A 20,675-nucleotide genomic window follows, 5' to 3' on the forward strand; every position below is an offset into this window, starting at 1 on the left:
TCTACTCTCTCCTTTCTCTCCCCATCCTCTTCTCTCTCTGTCCTCTACTCTCTCATTCCTCTACTCTCTCTGTCCTCTACTATCTCCGTCCTATCCCCATCCTCTACTCTCTCCTTCCTCTACTCTCTCCTTCCTCTACTGTCTCCTTCCTCTACTCTCTCCTTCCTCTACTGTCTCCATCCTCTACTCTCTCCATCCTCTACTCTCTCCTTCCTCTACTATCTCCTTCCTCTACTCTCTCTGTCCTCTACTCTCTCTGTCCTCTACTCTCTCTGTCCTCTACTCTCTCTGTCCTCTACTCTCTCTGTCCTCTACTCTCTCTGTCCTCTACTCTCTCCGTCCTTTACTCTCTCTGTCCTCTACTCTCTCCGTCCTCTACTCTTTCCGTCCTCTACTCTCTCCGTCCTCTACTCTCTCCTTCCTCTACTCTCTCCGTCCTCTACTATCTCCTTCCTCTACTCTCTCCGTCCTCTACTCTCTCCTTCCTCTACTCTCTCTGTCCTCTACTCTCTCTGTCCTCTACTCTCTCTGTCCTCTACTGTCTCCGTCCTCTACTCTCTCTGTCCTCTACTCTCTCTGTCCTCTACTCTCTCTGTCCTCTACTCTCTCTGTCCTCTACTCTCTCCGTCCTCTACTCTCTCCATCCTCTACTCTCTCCATCCTCTACTCTCTCCATCCTCTACTCTCTCCTTCCTCTACTCTCTCCATCTCTCCTTCCTCTACTCTCTCCTTCCTCTTCTCTCTCCATCTTCTACTCTCTCCTTTCTCTCCCCATCCTCTTCTCTCTCTGTCCTCTACTCTCTCATTCCTCTACTCTCTCTGTCCTCTACTCTCTCCGTCCTCTCCCCATCCTCTACTCTCTCCTTCCTCTACTCTCTCCTTCCTCTACTGTCTCCATCCTCTACTCTCTCCGTCCTCTACTCTCTCTGTCCTCTACTCTCTCCGTCCTCTACTCTCTCCGTCCTCTACTCTCTCTGTCCTCTACTCTCTCTGTCCTCTACTCTCTCTTTCCTCTACTCTCTCTGTCCTCTACTCTCTCTGTCCTCTACTCTCTCCGTCCTCTACTCTCTCCATCCTCTACTCTCTCCATCCTCTACTCTCTCCTTCCTCTACTCTCTCCATCTCTCCTTCCTCTACTCTCTCCTTCCTCTTCTCTCTCCATCTTCTACTCTCTCCTTTCTCTCCCCATCCTCTTCTCTCTCTGTCCTCTACTCTCTCATTCCTCTACTCTCTCTGTCCTCTACTCTCTCCGTCCTCTCCCCATCCTCTACTCTCTCATTCCTCTACTCTCTCCGTCCTCTACTCTCTCTGTTCTCTACTCTCTCCGTCCTCTACTCTCTCCGTCCTCTACTCTCTCCGTCCTCTCCCCATCCTCTATCCTTCCTCTATTCTCTCCGTTCTCTACTCTCTCCGTCCTCTCCCCATCCTCTACTCTCTCCTTCCTCTACTATCTCCTTCCTCTACTCTCTCTGTCCTCTACTCTCTCTGTCCTCTACTCTCTCTGTCCTCTACTCTCTCTGTCCTCTACTCTCTCTGTCCTCTACTCTCTCTGTCCTCTACTCTCTCCGTCCTCTACTCTCTCTGTCCTCTACTCTCTCCGTCCTCTACTCTCTCCGTCCTCTACTCTCTCCGTCCTCTACTCTCTCCTTCCTCTACTCTCTCCGTCCTCTACTATCTCCTTCCTCTACTCTCTCCGTCCTCTACTCTCTCCTTCCTCTACTCTCTCTGTCCTCTACTCTCTCTGTCCTCTACTCTCTCTGTCCTCTACTCTCTCCGTCCTCTACTCTCTCTGTCCTCTACTCTCTCTGTCCTCTACTCTCTCCGTCCTCTACTCTCTCCGTCCTCTACTCTCTCCGTCCTCTACTCTCTCCGTCCTCTACTCTCTCTGTCCTCTACTCTCTCTGTCCTCTACTGTCTCCATCCTCTACTCTCTCCGTCCTCTACTCTCTCTGTTCTCTACTCTCTCCGTCCTCTACTCTCTCCTTCCTCTACTCTCTCCATCTCTCCTTCCTCTACTCTCTCCTTCCTCTTCTCTCTCCATCTTCTACTCTCTCCTTTCTCTCCCCATCCTCTTCTCTCTCTGTCCTCTACTCTCTCATTCCTCTACTCTCTGTGTCCTCTACTCTCTCCGTCCTCTCCCCATCCTCTTCTCTCTCTGTCCTCTACTCTCTCATTCCTCTACTCTCTCTGTCCTCTACTCTCTCCGTCCTCTCCCCGTCCTCTACTCTCTCCTTCCTCTACTCTCTCCTTCCTCTACTCTCTCCTTCCTCTACTCTCTCCGTCATCTACTCTCCTCTTCCTCGCCTCTACTATCTCCATCCTCACCTCTACTATCTTCTACTCTCTCCTCTCCTTCCTCTCCACTACTCTCCATCATCTCCTCTACTTTCTTTCATTTCTCGCTCCTCTCATTCAACTTCCTCTCCTTCTTCTCTGTGATTTTCCTCTGCCCTCACCCTTTTATCCTTTTTAGAATTGACTCTGTTCTCCTTTCACCCCCCCCCCCCTCGCCACTTCTCTCTTTGCCCTCACTTTCTTTTTTTCTCTGGCCCCACTATCTATGTTTCCATCTTATGTTTCCTCCATCTCTCCATCTGTGCTCCATTCTGGTCGAAGCTCAATAATGTAGAGGAAAAACAACTAAAACAAAGAGAGAGTGCTTAGGGTTGGGCGATTAACACTAGGTGATATATGCTCTTTTAGGCTGAACCGTGGTGAATTAAAAGCTTTATGGCCTGTTGTCATGGTTTCCAGGAGGACATAATACAGTATGTCACCACGGCAGGAGGGTTGACCTGTTTTCCCGTGCCCTCTGGGGGAACTAATGCCATATACTGTGACACAGGGCCCGCTGTTCCTGTTAAAGCTGTGCCCTGGACAGTCCCGCCCTGTCCTGCCTTGTCCTGCCCCGTCCACCTAAATACCTGCTGACCTGGTTCATACTAAGCCTGGCTGTCTGTCCGCTGTCTGTCCGCACATTGTCAAAGCCTCCATCTTAAAAAACTATTTTGTTGAACAGAATTGGAGACAGTAGATCCAATTTTGATAAACTCCCATATCTACTGGGTGAAATACCACAGTGTGCCATCACAGCAGCAAGATGTGTGACCTGTTGCCACAATGAAAAGGGCAACCAGTGAAGAACAAACACCATTGTAAATACAACCCATATTTATGTTTATTTATTTTCCCTTTTGTACTTTAACTATTTGTACATTGTTACAACACTGTATATATATATATATAATATGACATTTGTAATGTCTTTATTGTTTTGAAACTTCTGTATGTATAATGTTTACTGTTAATTTTTATTGTTTATTTCACTTTTGTATATTATCTACCTCACTTGCTTTGGCAATGTTAACACATGTTTCCCATGCCAATAAAGCCCCTTGAATTGAATTGAATTGACAGTAGATACTAGGTCAAACTCTCTCATGATGTGGGAAAATGTTGAATATCGGTATCATGACTTGTGCCACGAATGCTAAAATGTTAGGATGTGGAAGCCGTGCCAGGGACACTACACTAAAGTCTGTGTGTCTGCTTACAGGGGCAGGAAACCAATATGTCATTTTGTTATTTGGTTGAACTATCCCTTTAAGCTGGGGTCACAGTCTGGTCTTAGTTGAGTGGTGAAAGTATAATTGACATGGGAGTATAGCCTGACCGATGTTCCAGATGGTTCTGTCCAGGTTTGAGCTCTAAGCTAGCCGTGGCTCTGGTCCTCTGTAGAATAAGAAGGATTCTTATTAGAATAAGAAGGATTCTTATTCTCCTCAGGTTTGGGCTGCTGTGGCATGTCCCTCTGTCTGGGTCTCTGTTAGGGAAGAAGGATGAGGACATTCTCCTCAGGTCTGGGCTGCTGTGGCATGTCCCTCTGTCTGGGTCTCTGTTAGGGAAGAAGGATGAGGACATTCTCCTCAGGCATGGGCTGCTGTGGCATGTCCTTCTGTCTGGGTCTCTGTTAGGGAAGAAGGATGAGGACATTCTCCTCAGGTCTGGGCTGCTGTGGCATGTCCCTCTGTCTGGGTCTCTGTTAGGGAAGAAGGATGAGGACATTCTCCTCAGGTCTGGGCTGCTGTGGCATGTCCCTCTGTCTGGGTCTCTGTTAGGGAAGGATGAGAACATTATCCTCAGGTCTGGGCTGCTGTGGCATGTCCCTCTGTCTGGGTCTCTGTTAGGGAAGGATGAGGACATTCTCCTCAGGTCTGGGCTGCTGTGGCATGTCCCTCTGTCTGGGTCTCTGTTAGGGAAGAAGGATGAGGACATTCTCCTCAGGTCTGGGCTGCTGTGGCATGTCCCTCTGTTTGGGTCTCTGTTAGGGAAGAAGGATGAGGACATTCTCCTCAGGTCTGGGCTGCTGTGGCATGTCCCTCTGTCTGGGTCTCTGTTAGGGAAGAAGGATGAGGACATTCTCCTCAGGTCTGGGCTGCTGTGGCATGTCCCTCTGTTTGGGTCTCTGTTAGGGAAGAAGGATGAGGACATTCTCCTCAGGTCTGGGCTGCTGTGGCATGTCCCTCTGTCTGGGTCTCTGTTAGGGAAGGGAAGAATCTGCAGCTCAGGTTTCTCTACTGTGTATTATTGGCCAGGCAATGGATGTCAAGTTACACACACACACACACACAGCGCGGTTACGCGCACGCATGCAGACACATACACTTCCCTGTGTGGTTCAGTGTGTGTGGGTAGTCAAATCAAATTTTATTAGCAGATGTTAATGCGAGTGTAGCGAAATGCTTGTGCTTCTAGTTCCGACAATGCAGTCATAACCAACGAGTAATCTAACCTAACAATTCCACAACTACTACCTTATACACACAAGTGTAAAGGAATAGTCAAAAGCTGTACTCTTGAGTCCAACTCCATACTAGGAGGTAGAGGGAAAAACTCCCATTGTTAAAACCACTTTAGTGCAGGGTACAGCAGTAGATGATGTCATAGTGGTTGTTGTCGTCCTGGTCCTTTGGTCCTATTGGTAGGCCAGAGGGGGGGCCTACGAAGCAAGCTAGATCCATCTACTCAGGGTTTTCTAAAGCTAACCAGCTTCAGTTAGCTTCACATTCCAGCTAAGGCTTCATCCGTACTACGATGGTGGATAATGCTGGTCCGCCTGCCACTAACTGTAGCAGGCTTGTGACGGCACGTCCTATTCCAACGCCCAACTCTTCATTGAGACAGTGCTGAAACATCAATCCATGGGCGAGCTAGTGCCAAATGTTCATTTGTGCCGAAATAAGAAAAGTTATCTTGCAAATTCAGCAGGCTATGGTGTGACAGGCTGTTAGAAGTACCATCTTTATTTGAGTGCTTATCGTTACTGCCATATTTGGTGTGCTTACCAATACACAAGCACCTTTTCCCCCACTCCTATCAATATTTCTTCATCTATTGGTTCTTTATCAGGCTCCTGAGTGGCACAGCGGTCTATAACACTGCATCTCAGTGCAAGAGGTTCAAATCCAGGCTGTATCACATCCGGGCGTGATCGGGAGTCCCATAAGGCAGTGCACAATTGTCCCAGGTTTGGCCTGGGGTAGGCTGTCATTGTAAATAAGAATTTGTTCTTAATAACTGACTTGCCTCGTTAAATAAAGGTCAAATAAACAAAATATATTTATTTTTGTAACAAAACAAAAAGCATCTCCAGCGCCCGGATCCCTCTGTCACACGGCCTCAAACTGCACTATTTAGTTTCTCTCCGTCGCCCACACACTTTTAACATTTAGATAACAAAGCATTTGACCTTTCCATTGTGTTAATGATGGAGTATTGGTTCACTTCCAGTTTTAAAGTATATGTTTTTTCAAGATGATTGAGGAGAAAAGTATCGTCCAGCCCATCTTGTATCTCACTGCACCTCATATGTCTTGTCTTGGAATATGCAGACAGACGTGTTAGAAGTACATTTACATTGTAATACTTCTGACAGACAACTTTCTAACTCCGCCTATAACTTTTGGACTTTATAGCATCCCCAGAAGGCAGGGATTATTGAGTCATTTAGGCAATAAGGCCCGAGGGGTGTGGTATATGATCAATATACCACGGCTAAGGGATGTTCTTACTCACAACACAACGTGGAGTGCCTGGACACAGCCCTTAGCTGTGGTATATTGGCCATACACCACATACCCCAGATATGCCTTATTGCAATTATAAACTGGTTACCAACATAATTAGAGCAGTAAAAATAAATGTTTTGTCATACCTGTGATATACGGTCTGATATATTATGGCTGTCCGCCAATCAGAATTCAGGGCACGAAGAACCACCCAGTGTATAATGTTAGTTTTACACCTAAGGTGAGTCACTTTCGTATGAGCTTATTGGTCAATTGCACACAAGGTCCAACTGAAATTTGACTTCCGCTTTCATCCCAACTCCTCTGAAAGACAATGGTTTTGGAGAGGTGCGGGGGGCTGCCACACTGTTGTGGGGCGTTAAGTGCCTTGCTCAAGGGCACAACGGTAGGCAATGGTATCTAGGATTTAATAGTGATGGCTTTCATAGCTACCTCAATAGGTACAAATGATTTATGCTCCACACCCCACATCCACATAATCCTCTACTCCTTTTTTTTTTTTAAATCTCACCTTTTTCACCTTTATCTTCACCTTTATTTAACAGCTGCTGTGATATACCTGCCTGTAATGTTTGTTTAGTAGATTCTAAACATAACCTGCAGAACTCATAAGTACACTTGTCTGCCTGTCTCACACTCTGCTCTTCTCTGTGTTTTTACCCAGGATCCTTCAGTGCACAAGGTGGCCGGCGGGCGCAAGAAGACTGTGTCCTTCAGTAGCATCCCCTCAGAGAAGAAGGTTTGTTTTTAGTTTCTCTTTTTTTTTTCAAATGAAGCCGTTTTAGATCTCTGTCTGTAAATAAAAATGAAATGGGTAACACTTTATTTGAAGGGTACCTAAATAAGGATTTCATAACACCTTCATAACACATTCATAAGCAGTATATAAGGCCTTCCTCTTCCGTCGCCTCCAGGTGAGCAGCGCTGCCGACTGCCTGGCCTTCATGCAGGGGGGCTGTGAGCTGAAGAAGGTGCGTCCCAACTCCCGGGTCTACAGTCGTTTCTACACCCTGGACCAGGACCTCAGCTGCCTGCGCTGGGAGCCCTCTAAGAAGGATGGGGAGCGCGCCCGCCTGGACATGGCCACTATCAGGGAGGTTAGGACGGGGAAGAGCACTGAGACCTTCCTGCATAACGGACCTGCTGCAGAACATCTGGCTGAGGAGGCAGCCTTCTCTATCATCCACGGGGATGACTACCAGGTAAGAGGTAGCCTTCTCTATCATCCACGGGGATGACTACCAGGTAGGAGGTAGCGTTCTCTATCATCCACAGGGATGACTACCAGGTAAGAGGCAGCCTTCTCTATCATCCACGGGGATGACTACCAGGTAAGAGGCAGCCTTCTCTATCATCCACGGGGATGACTACCAGGTAAGAGGCAGCCTTCTCTATCATCCACGGGGATGACTACCAGGTAAGAGGCAGCCTTCTCTATCATCCACGGGGATGACTACCAGGTAAGAGGCAGCCTTCTCTATCATCCACAGGGATGACTACCAGGTAAGAGGTAGCCTTCTCTATCATCCACGGGGATGACTACCAGGTAAGAGGCAGCCTTCTCTATCATCCACGGGGATGACTACCAGGTAAGAGGCAGCCTTCTCTATCATCCACGGGGATGACTACCAGGTAAGAGGCAGCCTTCTCTATCATCCACGGGGATGACTACCAGGTAAGAGGTAGCCTTCTCTATCATCCACGGGGATGACTACCAGGTAAGAGGTAGCCTTCTCTATCATCCACGGGGATGAATACCAGGTAAGAGGCAGCCTTCTCTATCATCCACGGGGATGAATACCAGGTAAGAGGCAGCGTTCTCTATCATCCACGGGGATGACTACCAGGTAAGAGGTAGCCTTCTCTATCATCCACGGGGATGACTACCAGGTAAGAGGTAGCCTTCTCTATCATCCACGGGGATGACTACCAGGTAAGAGGCAGCATTCTCTATCATCCACAGGGATGACTACCAGGTAAGAGGTAGCCTTCTCTATCATCCACGGGGATGACTACCAGGTAAGAGGCAGCCTTCTCTATCATCCACGGGGATGACTACCAGGTAAGAGGCAGCCTTCTCTATCATCCACGGGGATGACTACCAGGTAAGAGGCAGCGTTCTCTATCATCCACGGGGATGACTACCAGGTAAGAGGCAGCGTTCTCTATCATCCACGGGGATGACTACCAGGTAAGAGGCAGCGTTCTCTATCATCCACGGGGATGACTACCAGGTAAGAGGCAGCGTTCTCTATCATCCACGGGGATGACTACCAGGTAAGAGGCAGCCTTCTCTATCATCCACGGGGATGACTACCAGGTAAGAGGCAGCCTTCTCTATCATCCACGGGGATGACTACCAGGTAAGAGGCAGCCTTCTCTATCATCCACGGGGATGACTACCAGGTAAGAGGCAGCCTTCTCTATCATCCACGGGGATGACTACCACGTAAGAGGCAGCCTTCTCTATCATCCACGGGGATGACTACCAGGTAAGAGGCAGCCTTTTCTATCATCCACGGGGATGACTACCACGTAAGAGGCAGCCTTCTCTATCATCCACGGGGATGACTACCAGGTAAGAGGCAGCCTTTTCTATCATCCACGGGGATGACTACCAGGTAAGAGGTAGCCAGTTCAGTTTAGGCTGCCTTGCCAACTTCTTTTGGAATTGTCATGCCAAGGAGTTGGCAATGGAGCAGAAACAGACTGGCACTCAGGCAAAGGCAAATACAGTGCATTCAGACCCCCTTTGCCACATTTTTCAGACCCCTTTTTCCACATTTTGTTACGTTACAGCCTTATTCTAAAATTGATTTAAATTTGTTTATTTTAATCTCATCAATCTACACACAATACCACATGATGACAAAGTGAAAACAGGTTTGTAGAATATTTTTCAAATGTATTAAACAGATACCTTATTTACATAAGTATTCAGAATCTTTGCTATGAGACTCGAAGTTGAGCTCAGGTGCATCCTGTTTCCATTGATCATCCTTGAGATGTTTCTACAATTTGATTTGAGTCCACATGAGGTAAAAACCAAGCCATGAGGTCTAAAGAATTGTCCGTAGAGACAAGATTGTGTCGAGGCACAGATCTGGGGAAGGGTACCAAAACATTTCTGCAGCATTGAAGGTCCCCAAGAAAACCGTTGCCTCCATCATTCTTAAATGGAAGATGTTTGGAACCACCAAGACTTTTCCTAGAGCTGGCTGCGTGACCAAACTGAGCAATCGGGGGAGAAGGGCCTTGGTCAGGGAGTTGACCAAGAACCCGATGGTCACTCTGACAAAGTTCCCCTGTAGAGATGGGAGAACCTTCCAGAAGGACAACCATCTCTGCAGCAGGCCTTTATGGCCAGACGGAAGCATAAAAACCTGTGTTTGCTTCATTATGGGGCATTGTGTGTAGATTGATGATGGGGGGGGAAACGATGTAATCAACTTTAGAATAAGGCTGTAACGTAACAAGATGTGGTAAAGGTGACTTACTTTTGACTTGTTTTACTGGGGGAAAAAATGTGTTTAATTTAGTGTGATTTGTATTTCCTAGTCTCTGGACCTGGTGGCTCTCTCCCCTGACGTGGCCAACATCTGGGTAACGGGGCTGCGCTACCTGGTGTCCCACCCCTCTGTCATCGGGCATGGAGGGGGGGCAGGTGGGGGAGGAGGTCTGGGAGAGGGGAGCATCATAGGGGAGGGTAGCCTCGGCAGTAAGATGAGGAGGGATTGGCTGGCCGCAGAGTTTGCCGAGGTGGATGAAGATGGATACGGGGTCGTCTCAGAGGATACGGCCGTGGCAACCATCTGCAAGCTGTATCCTGGGATCAAGGAAGCTAAGGTGTGTGTGTCTGTGTGAGGGGACGGGACTACAGTTAAACTAGAGGGGGGATTGTCTTCATAGCGGTCTTACCATCTGTCCCGGCATCAAGGAAACTTAAATAAGAGGACTGGGGTAGACTTAGAAGAAAGACTAATACTGTATATATGTTAATGGTAGACTGGAGTAAAACTAGACAGAGTAGAAAAGGTTTAAAGATTATTCGAGTTGAGGTCAATTCCGTTATCAATTCAATCAATTGTGGCCCGGTTTCTTTTATTAAATTGTCCGTGATACTTATGATCGCAATAGTCACTATAACAGAATTATAAAAATGATTGTCTTCATAGCTGGATATCTAATGTAAATATGGAACATGCTCTAGGCGGATATCCAACCTAGTTATGTAAGCTTTACTTATACTTAGTAGCAGGGTGGGTGTACAGATTGAGTCTGCATATAATAGACACATACAGATACAGTACCAGTCAAAGGTTTGGACACACCTTCTCATTCCAGGGTTGTTCTTATTTTTGACTATTTTCTATATTGTAGAATAATAGTGAAGACATCAAAACTATGAAATAACTCATATGGAATCATGTAGTAATCATAAAAATGACCCATGCTATGTTAATATATTTTATATTTGAGATTCTTCAAAGTAGCCAATCTTTGCCTTGATGATAGCTTTCCACACTCTTGGCATTCTCTCAACCAGCTTCATGAGTTGGTCACCTGGAATGTATTTCAATTAACAGGTGTGCCTTCTTAAAAGTTCATTTGTGGAATTTCTTTCCTTCTTCATGTGTTTCAGCCAATCAGTGTGTTGTGACAAGGTAGGGGTGGTACAGTATACAGAAGATAGCTGTTACGGTTTTCTTCTATCTCCTCCTCTGACGAAGAGGTGTAGCAAGGATCGGACCAAAATGCAGCGTGGTAATTTTCATACATGTTTAATAATGATGAAAAGCGAACAATACAAAAACAACAAACGGAAAGTGAAAACCTAAACAGCCTATCTGGTGACAACAAAACACAGAGACAGGAACAATCACCCACGAAACACTCAAAGAATATGGCTGCCTAAATATGGTTCCCAATCAGAGACAACGATAATCACCTGCCTCTGATTGAGAACCAATTCAGACAGCCATAGACTATGCTAGAAAACCCCACTAAGCCACAATCCCAAAACCTACGAAAAACCCCAATACAAAATCACACCACATAATAAACCCATGTCACACCCTGGCCTGACCAAATAAAGAAAGAAAACACAAAATAATAAGACCAGGGCGTGACAATAGCCCTATTTGGTAAAAGACCAAGTCCATATTATGGCAAGAACAGCTCAAATAAGCAATGAGAAATGAAAATGTAGAAAATAGTAAAAAATAAATAAAAACCGTTGAATGAGTAGATGTGTCCAAACGTTTGACTGGTACTGTATACACTATCGTTCAGAAGTTTGGGGTCACTTAGAAATGTTCTTGTTTTTGAAATAAAAGCTAAAGAAATGTGTCCATTTATAATAACGTGAAATTGATCAGAAATACAGTGTAGACATTGTTAATGTTGTAAATTACTATTGTAGCTGGAAACGGCAGATCAAAAAATAAAAAAATGGAATATCTACAGAGGCCCATTATCAGCAACCATCACTCCTGTGTTCCAATGGGACGTCGTGTTAGCTAATCCAAGTTTATCATTTCAAAAAGGATAATTGATCATTAGAAAACCCTTTTGCAGTTGTGTTAGTACAGCTGAAAACTGTTGTACTGATTAAAGAAGCAATAAAACTGTCCTTCTTTAGACTAGTTGATTATCTAGAGCATCGGCATTAGTGGGTTCGATTAAAGGCTCAAAATGGCCAGAATCAAATAACTTTCTTCTGAAACTCGTCAGTCTATTCTTGTTCTGAGAAATGAAGGTTATTCCATGTGAGAAATTGCCAAGAAACTGAAGATCTCGTACAACATTGTCTAATACTCCCTTCACAGAACAGCGCAAACTGTCCCTAACCAGAATAGAAAGAGGAGTGGGAGGCCCCGGTGCACAACTGAGCAAGAGGACAAGAACATTAGAGTGTCTAGTCTAGATGCCTCACAAGTCCTCAACTGGCAACTTCATTAAATAGTACCCGCAAAACACCAGTCTCAACGTCAACAGTGAAGAGGTGACTCCGGGATGCTGGCCTTTTAGGTAAAGTTGCAAAGAAAAAGCCATGTCTCAGACTGGCCAATAAAAATAAAAGATTTAGATCCCAGACACTGGACAGAGGAAGATTGGAAAAAAGTGTTATAGACAGACAAATCTAAGTTTGAGGTGTTCGGATCACAAAGAAGAACATTCGTGAGACGCGGAAAATGTAAAAGATGCTGGAGGAGTGCTTGACGCCATCTGTCAAGCATGGTGGAGACAATGTGATGGTCTGGGGATGCTTTGGTGGTGGTAAAGTGGGAGATTTGTACAGGGTAAAAGGGATCTTGGAAGAAGGAAGGCTATCGCTCCATTTTGCAACGTCATGCCATACCCTGTGGATGGCGCTTAATTGGAGCCAATTTCCTCCTACAACAGTACAATGACCCAAAGCACAGCTCTAAACTAGGTAATAACTATTTAGGGAAGAAGCAGTCAGCTGGTATTCTGTCTATAATGGAGTGGCCGGCACAGTCACCGGATCTCAACCCTATTGAGCTGTTGTGGGAGCAGCTTGACCGTATGGTATGTAAAATGTGCCCATCAAGCCAATCCAATTTGTGGGAGGTGCTTCTGGAAGCATGCGGTGAAATCCCTTCAGATTACCTCAACAAATTGATAACTAGAATGCCAAAATTCTACAAGGCTGTAATTGCTGCAAATGAACAAAAGCGGAGTTTGAAGGACACAATTATTATTTCAATTAAAAATCATTATTTATAACCTTGTCAACGTCTTGACTACGTCTTGACTATTTCATGTCTTGAACTCATTTCATGTATGTTTTCATGGAAAACAAGGACATTTCTAAGTGGCCCCAAACTTGTGTGCGTGTGTGTGTGTGTGTGTGTTTGTGTGTGTGTGTGTGTGTGCGCGCGACATACATACAGTTGAAATCGGAAGTTTACATACATACACGTAGCCAAATACATTTAAACTCAGTTTTTCACAATTCCTGATATTTAATCCTAGTAAAAATTCCCTGTTTTAGGTCAGTTAGGATCACCACTTTATTTTAAGAATGTGAAATATCAGAATGACAGTAGAGCGAATTATTTATTTCAGCTTTTATTTCTTTCATCACATTCTCAGTGGTCAGAAGTTTACATACCCTCAATTAGTATTTGGTAGAATTGACATTAAATTATTTAAATTGTTTAACTTGGGTCAATCGTTTCGGGTAGCCTTCCACAAGCTTCCCACAATAAGTTGGGTGAATTTTGGCCCATTCCTCCTGACAGAGCTGGTGTAACTGAGTCAGGTTTGTAGGCCTCCTTTCTGTAGAATTGAGTTCAGGGCTTTGTGATGGCCACTCCAATACTTTGAATGTGTTGTCCTTAAGCCATTTTGCCACAACTTTGGAAGTATGCTTGGGGTCATTGTCCATTTGGAAGACCCATTTGCGACCAAGCTTTTTTTTTTATTTATTTTACCTTTATTTAACCAGGTAGGCTAGTAGAGAACACCTTTATTTAACCAGGTAGGCAAGTTGAGAACAAGTTCTCATTTACAATTGCGACCTGGCCAAGATAAAGCAAAGCAGTTCGACAGATAAAACGACACAGAGTTACACATGGAGTAAAAACAAACATACAGTCAATAATGCAGTATAAACAAGTCTATATACAATGTGAGCAAATGAGGTGAGAAGGGAGGTAAAGGCAAAAAAAGGCCATGATGGCAAAGTAAATACAATATAGCAAGTAAAATACTGGAATGGTAGTTTTGCAATGGAAGAATGTGCAAAGTAGAAATAAAAAAATAATGGGGTGCAAAGGAGCAAAATAAATAAATAAATAAAAATTAAATACAGTTGGGAAAGAGGTAGTTGTTTGGGCTAAATTTTAGGTGGGCTATGTACAGGTGCAGTAATCTGTGAGCTGCTCTGACAGTTGGTGCTTAAAGCTAGTGAGGGAGATAAGTGTTTCCAGTTTCAGAGATTTTTGTAGTTCGTTCCAGTCATTGGCAGCAGAGAACTGGAAGGAGAGGCGGCCAAAGAAAGAATTGGTCTTGGGGGTGACTAGAGAGATATACCTGCTGGAGCGTGTGCTACAGGTGGGAGATGCTATGGTGACCAGCGAGCTGAGATAAGGGGGGACTTTACCTAGCAGGGTCTTGTAGATGACATGGAGCCAGTGGGTTTGGCGACGAGTATGAAGCGAGGGCCAGCCAACGAGAGCGTACAGGTCGCAATGGTGGGTAGTATATGGGGCTTTGGTGATAAAACGGATTGCACTGTGATAGACTGCATCCAATTTGTTGAGTAGGGTATTGGAGGCTATTTTGTAAATGACATCGCCAAAGTCGAGGATTGGTAGGATGGTCAGTTTTACAAGGGTATGTTTGGCAGCATGAGTGAAGGATGCTTTGTTGCGAAATAGGAAGCCAATTCTAGATTTAACTTTGGATTGGAGATGTTTGATATGGGTCTGGAAGGAGAGTTTACAGTCTAACCAGACACCTAAGTATTTGTAGTTGTCCACGTATTCTAAGTCAGAGCCGTCCAGAGTAGTGATGTTGGACAGGCGGGTAGGTGCAGGTAGCGATCGGTTGAAGAGCATGCATTTAGTTTTACTTGTATTTAAGAGCAATTGGAGGCCACGGAAGGAGAGTTGTATGGCATTGAAGCTTGCCTGGAGGGTTGTTAACACAGTGTCCAAAGAAGGGCCGGAAGTATACAGAATGGTGTCGTCTGCGTAGAGGTGGATCAGGGACTCACCAGCAGCAAGAGCGACCTCATTGATGTATACAGAGAAGAGAGTCGGTCCAAGAATTGAACCCTGTGGCACCCCCATAGAGACTGCCAGAGGTCCGGACAGCAGACCCTCCGACTTGACACACTGAACTCTATCAGAGAAGTAGTTGGTGAACCAGGCGAGGCAATCATTTGAGAAACCAAGGCTGTCGAGTCTGCCGATGAGGATATGGTGATTGACAGAGTCGAAAGCCTTGGCCAGATCAATGAATACGGCTGCACAGTAATGTTTCTTATCGATGGCGGTTAAGATATCGTTTAGGACCTTGAGCGTGGCTGAGGTGCACCCATGACCAGCTCTGAAACCAGATTGCATAGCAGAGAAGGTATGGTGAGATTCGAAATGGTCGGTAATCTGTTTGTTGACTTGGCTTTCGAAGACCTTAGAAAGGCACGGTAGGATAGATATAGGTCTGTAGCAGTTTGGGTCAAGAGTGTCCCCCCCTTTGAAGAGGGGGATGACCGCAGCTGCTTTCCAATCTTTGGGAATCTCAGACGACACGAAAGAGAGGTTGAACAGGCTAGTAATAGGGGTGGCAACAATTTCAGCAGATAATTTTAGAAAGAAAGGGTCCAGATTGTCTAGCCCGGGTGATTTGTAGGGGTCCAGATTTTGCAGCTCTTTCAGAACATCAGCTGAATGGATTTGGGAGAAGGAGAAATGGGGAAGGCTTGGGCGAGTTGCTGTTGGGGGTGCAGTGCTGTTGTCCGGGGTAGGAGTAGCCAGGTGGAAAGCATGGCCAGCCGTAGAAAAATGCTTATTGAAATTCTCAATTATGGTGGATTTATCAGTGGTGACAGTGTTTCCTATCTTCAGTGCAGTGGGCAGCTGGGAGGAGGTGTTCTTATTCTCCATGGACTTTACAGTGTCCCAGAACTTTTTTGAGTTAGTGTTGCAGGAAGCAAATTTCTGCTTGAAAAAGCTAGCCTTGGCTTTTCTAACTGCCTGTGTATAATGATTTCTAGCTTCCCTGAACAGCTGCATATCACGGGGGCTGTTCGATGCTAATGCAGAACGCCATAGGATGTTTTTGTGTTGGTTAAGGGCAGTCAGGTCTGGGGAGAACCAAGGGCTATATCTGTTCCTGGTTCTAAATTTCTTGAATGGGGCATGTTTATTTAAGATGGTTAGGAAGGCATTTTTAAAAAATATCCAGGCATCCTCTACTGACGGGATGAGATCAATATCCTTCCAGGATACCCCGGCCAGGTCGATTAGAAAGGCCTGCTCGCAGAAGTGTTTCAGGGAGCGTTTTACAGTGATGAGTGGAGGTCGTTTGACCGCTGACCCATTACGGATGCAGGCAATGAGGCAGTGATCGCTGAGATCTTGGTTGAAGACAGCAGAGGTGTATTTAGAGGGGAAGTTGGTTAGGATGATATCTATGAGGGTGCCCGTGTTTAAGGTTTTGGGGAGGTACCTGGTAGGTTCATTGATTATTTGTGTGAGATTGAGGGCATCAAGTTTAGATTGTAGGATGGCTGGGGTGTTAAGCATGTTCCAGTTTAGGTCGCCTAGCAGCACGAACTCTGAAGATAGATGGGGGGCAATCAGTTCACATATGGTGTCCAGAGCACAGCTGGGGGCAGAGGGTGGTCTATAGCAGGCGGCAACGGTGAGAGACTTGTTTTTAGAGAGGTGGATTTTTAAAAGTAGAAGTTCAAATTGTTTGGGTACAGACCTGGATAGTAGGACAGAACTCTGCAGGCTATCTTTGCAGTAGATTGCAACACCGCCCCCTTTGGCAGTTCTATCTTGTCTGAAAATGTTGTAGTTTGGAATTAAAACTTCAGAATTTTTGGTGGTCTTCCTAAGCCAGGATTCAGACACAGCTAGAACATCCGGGTTGGCAGAGTGTGCTAAAGCAGTGAATAGAACAAACTTAGGGAGGAGGCTTCTAATGTTAACATGCATGAAACCAAGGCTATTACGGTTACAGAAGTCGTCAAAAGAGAGCGCCTGGGGAATAGGAGTGGAGCTAGGCACTGCAGGGCCTGGATTCACCTCTACATCGCCAGAGGAACATAGGAGGAGTAGAATAAGGGTACGGCTAAAAGCTATGAGAATTGGTCGTCTAGAACGTCTGGAACATAGAGTAAAAGGAGGTTTCTGGGGGCGATAAAATAGCATCAAGGTATAATGTACAGACAAATGTATGGCAGGATGTGAATACAGTGGAGGTAAACCTAGGTATTGAGTGATGAAGAGAGAGATATTGTCTCTAGAAACATCGTTGAAACCAGGAGATGTCATTGCATGTGTGGGTGGTGGAACTAATAGGTTGGATAAGGTATAGTGAGCAGGACTAGAGGCTCTACAGTGAAATAAGCCAATAAACACTAACCAGAACAGAAATGGACAAGACATATTGACATTAAGGATAGGCATGCTTAGTCGAGTGATCAAAAGGGTCCGGTGAGTGGAGAGGTTGGTTGGTGATTTAGACAGCTAGCCAGGGCATCGGTAGCAAGCTAGCATAGGATGGAGGTCTGTTAGCCACCCCTTACGTTCCGTCAGTAGATTAGTGGGGTTCCGTGTGGTAGAGGGGATTAATCCAAATCACACAACAACAACAAAAATAAAACAATAGATATAGTTATAGAGGCCCAAGAAGAAAATATAATAATAATAATTAAAAAAATAATTAAAAAAAAAAAATAATAATAAAAAAATTGTCCGATTGTCTATTCAGATAGCAGCCGGTAAGACAGCTAACGGTTAGCAGGCCGCAGACTGATGTCTTGAGATGTTGCTTCAATATATTAAATAGAATATATATAATTTTACTTCCTCATGATGCCATTATTTTGTGAAGTGCACCAATCCCCCCTGCAGCATAGCACCCCCACAACATGATGCTGCCACCCCCGTGCTTCACGGATGGGATGGTGTTCTTCGGCTTGCAATCCTCACCCTTTTTCCTCCAAACATAACGATGGTCATTATGGCCAAATAGTTCTATTTTTGTTTAATCAGACCAGAGGACATTTCTCCAAAAAGTACGATCTTTGTCCCCACGTGCAGTTACAAACCGTAGTCTGGCTTTTTTTATGGTGGTTTTGGAGCAGTGGCTTCATCCTTGCTGAGCGGCCTTTCAGGTTGTGTCGATATAGGACTCATTTTACTGTGGATATAGATACTTTTGTACCTATTTCCTCCAGCATCTTCAAAAGGTCCTTTGCTGTTATTCGGGGATTGATTTGCACTTTTCGCACCAATGTCTTCTTCCTGAGCTGTATGACGGCTGCGTGGTCCCATGTTGATTATACTTGTGTACTATTGTTTGTACAGATGAACGTGGTACCTTCAGGCATTTGGATCTTGCTCCCAAGGAAGAGCCAGACTTGTGGAGGTCTTGGCTGATTTCTTTTAATTTTCCCATGATGTCAAACAAAGAGGCACTGAGTTTGAAGGTAGACCTTGAAATACAGCCATAGGTACACCTCCAATTGACTCAAATAATGTCAATTAGCCTATCAGAAGCTTCTAAAGCCATGACATAATTTTCTGGTATTTTCCAAGCTGTTGAAAGGCACAGTCAACTTAGTGTATGTGAACTTCTGACCCACTGGAATTGTGATACAGTGAATTTTAAATGTCATAATCTGTCTGTAAACAATTGCTGGAAAATGACTTGTGTCATGCACACAGTAGATGTCCTAACCGACTTGATAAAACTATAGTTTGTTAACAATACATTTGTGGAGTGGTTGAAAAATGAGTTTTAATGACTCTAACCTAAGCATATGTAAACTTCAGAATTCAATTGTATATATACATACTGAGTAGGGGAAAAAACATTAAGAACACCTGCTCTGTCCATGACATAGACAGACCAGGTGAATCCAGGTGAAAGCTATGATTCCGTATTTATAGGTCACTTGTTACATCCACTTTAATCAATGTAGATGAAGGGGAGGATACTTTTTTTAGCCTTGAGACAATTGAAACATGGATTGTGTATGTATGCCATTCAGAGGGTGAATGAACCACACAAACAATTTAAGTGCCTTTGAGCAGGGAAGGGTAGTAGGTGCCAGGCGTACCGGTTTGTGTCATGAACTGCAATGCTGCTGGGTTTTTCACGCTCAACAGTTTCCTTTGTGTATGAAGAATGGTCCAACACCCAAAGGACATCCAGCCAACTTGACACAACTGGGAAGCATTGGAGTCAACATGGGCCAGCATCCTTGTGGAAAGCTTTGGACACCTTGTAGAGTCAACATGGGCCAGCATCCCTGTGGAACGCTTTGGACACCTTGTAGAGTCAACATGGGCCAGCATCCCTGTGGAACGCTTTCAACACCTTGTAGAGTCAACATGGGCCAGCATCCTTGTGGAACGCTTTGGACACCTTGTAGAGTCAACATGGGCCAGCATCCTTGTGGAACGCTTTGGACACCTTGTAGAGTCAACATGGGCCAGCATCCTTGTGGAACGCTTTGGACACCTTGTAGAGTCAACATGGGCCAGCATCCTTGTGGAACGCTTTGGACACCTTGTAGAGTCAACATGGGCCAGCATCCTTGTGGAACGCTTTGGACACCTTGTAGAGTCAACATGGGCCAGCATCCTTGTGGAACGCTTTGGACACCTTGTAGAGTCAACATGGGCCAGCATCCTTGTGGAACGCTTTGGACACCTTGTAGAGTCAACATGGGCCAGCATCCTTGTGGAACGCTTTGGACACCTTGTAGAGTCAACATGGGCCAGCATCCCTGTGGAACGCTTTGGACACCTTGTAGAGTCAACATGGGCCAGCATCCCTGTGGAACGCTTTGGACACCTTGTAGAGTCAACATGGGCCAGCATCCTTGTGGAACGCTTTGGACACCTTGTAGAGTCAACATGGGCCAGCATCCTTGTGGAACGCTTTGGACACCTTGTAGAGTCAACATGGGCCAGCATCCTTGTGGAACGCTTTGGACACCTTGTAGAGTCAACATGGGCCAGCATCCTTGTGGAACGCTTTGGACACCTTGTAGAGTCAACATGGGCCAGCATCCCTGTGGAACGCTTTGGACACCTTGTAGAGTCAACATGAACCAGCATCCCTGTGGAACGCTTTGGACACCTTGTAGAGTCAACATGGGCCAGCATCCCTGTGGAACGCTTTGGACACCTTGTAGAGTCAACATGGGCCAGCATCCTTGTGGAACGCTTTAGACACCTTGTAGAGTCAACATGGGCCAGCATCCTTGTGGAACGCTTTGGACACCTTGTAGAGTCAACATGGGCCAGCATCCTTGTGGAACGCTTTGGACACCTTGTAGAGTCAACATGGGCCAGCATCCTTGTGGAACGCTTTGGACACCTTGTAGAGTCAACATGGGCCAGCATCCCTGTGGAACGCTTTGGACACCTTGTAGAGTCAACATGAACCAGCATCCCTGTGGAACGCTTTGGACACCTTGTAGAGTCAACATGGGCCAGCATCCCTGTGGAACGCTTTGGACACCTTGTAGAGTCAACATGGGCCAGCATCCTTGTGGAACGCTTTGGACACCTTGTAGAGTCAACATGGGCCAGCATCCTTGTGGAACGCTTTGGACACCTTGTAGAGTCAACATGGGCCAGCATCCCTGTGGAACGCTTTGGACACCTTGTAGAGTCAACATGGGCCAGCATCCTTGTGGAACGCTTTGGACACCTTGTAGAGTCAACATGGGCCAGCATCCTTGTGGAACGCTTTGGACACCTTGTAGAGTCAACATGGGCCAGCATCCTTGTGGAACGCTTTGGACACCTTGTAGAGTCAATATGGGCCAGCATCCCTGTGGAACGCTTTGGACACATTGTAGAA

The 20,675-nt window shown here is 45.6% G+C and overlaps 1 protein-coding gene across 1 annotated transcript in view; it reads left to right on the forward strand.

The window, feature by feature from the left end:
* LOC109884183 (inactive phospholipase C-like protein 1) overlaps positions 1 to 20,675 on the forward strand; it is a 172,392-nt gene that overhangs the window by 127,478 nt on the left and 24,239 nt on the right. The window contains exons 2-4 of the mRNA XM_031805724.1: positions 6,754 to 6,828; positions 7,004 to 7,291; positions 9,648 to 9,935. Of these exons, the coding sequence (XP_031661584.1) occupies positions 6,754 to 6,828; positions 7,004 to 7,291; positions 9,648 to 9,935 (651 nt within the window). The remainder of the gene's footprint in view (positions 1 to 6,753; positions 6,829 to 7,003; positions 7,292 to 9,647; positions 9,936 to 20,675) is intronic.

The sequence above is a fragment of the Oncorhynchus kisutch genome, linkage group LG26, assembly GCF_002021735.2.
Source record: "Oncorhynchus kisutch isolate 150728-3 linkage group LG26, Okis_V2, whole genome shotgun sequence".
Classification (NCBI taxonomy): domain Eukaryota; kingdom Metazoa; phylum Chordata; class Actinopteri; order Salmoniformes; family Salmonidae; genus Oncorhynchus; species Oncorhynchus kisutch.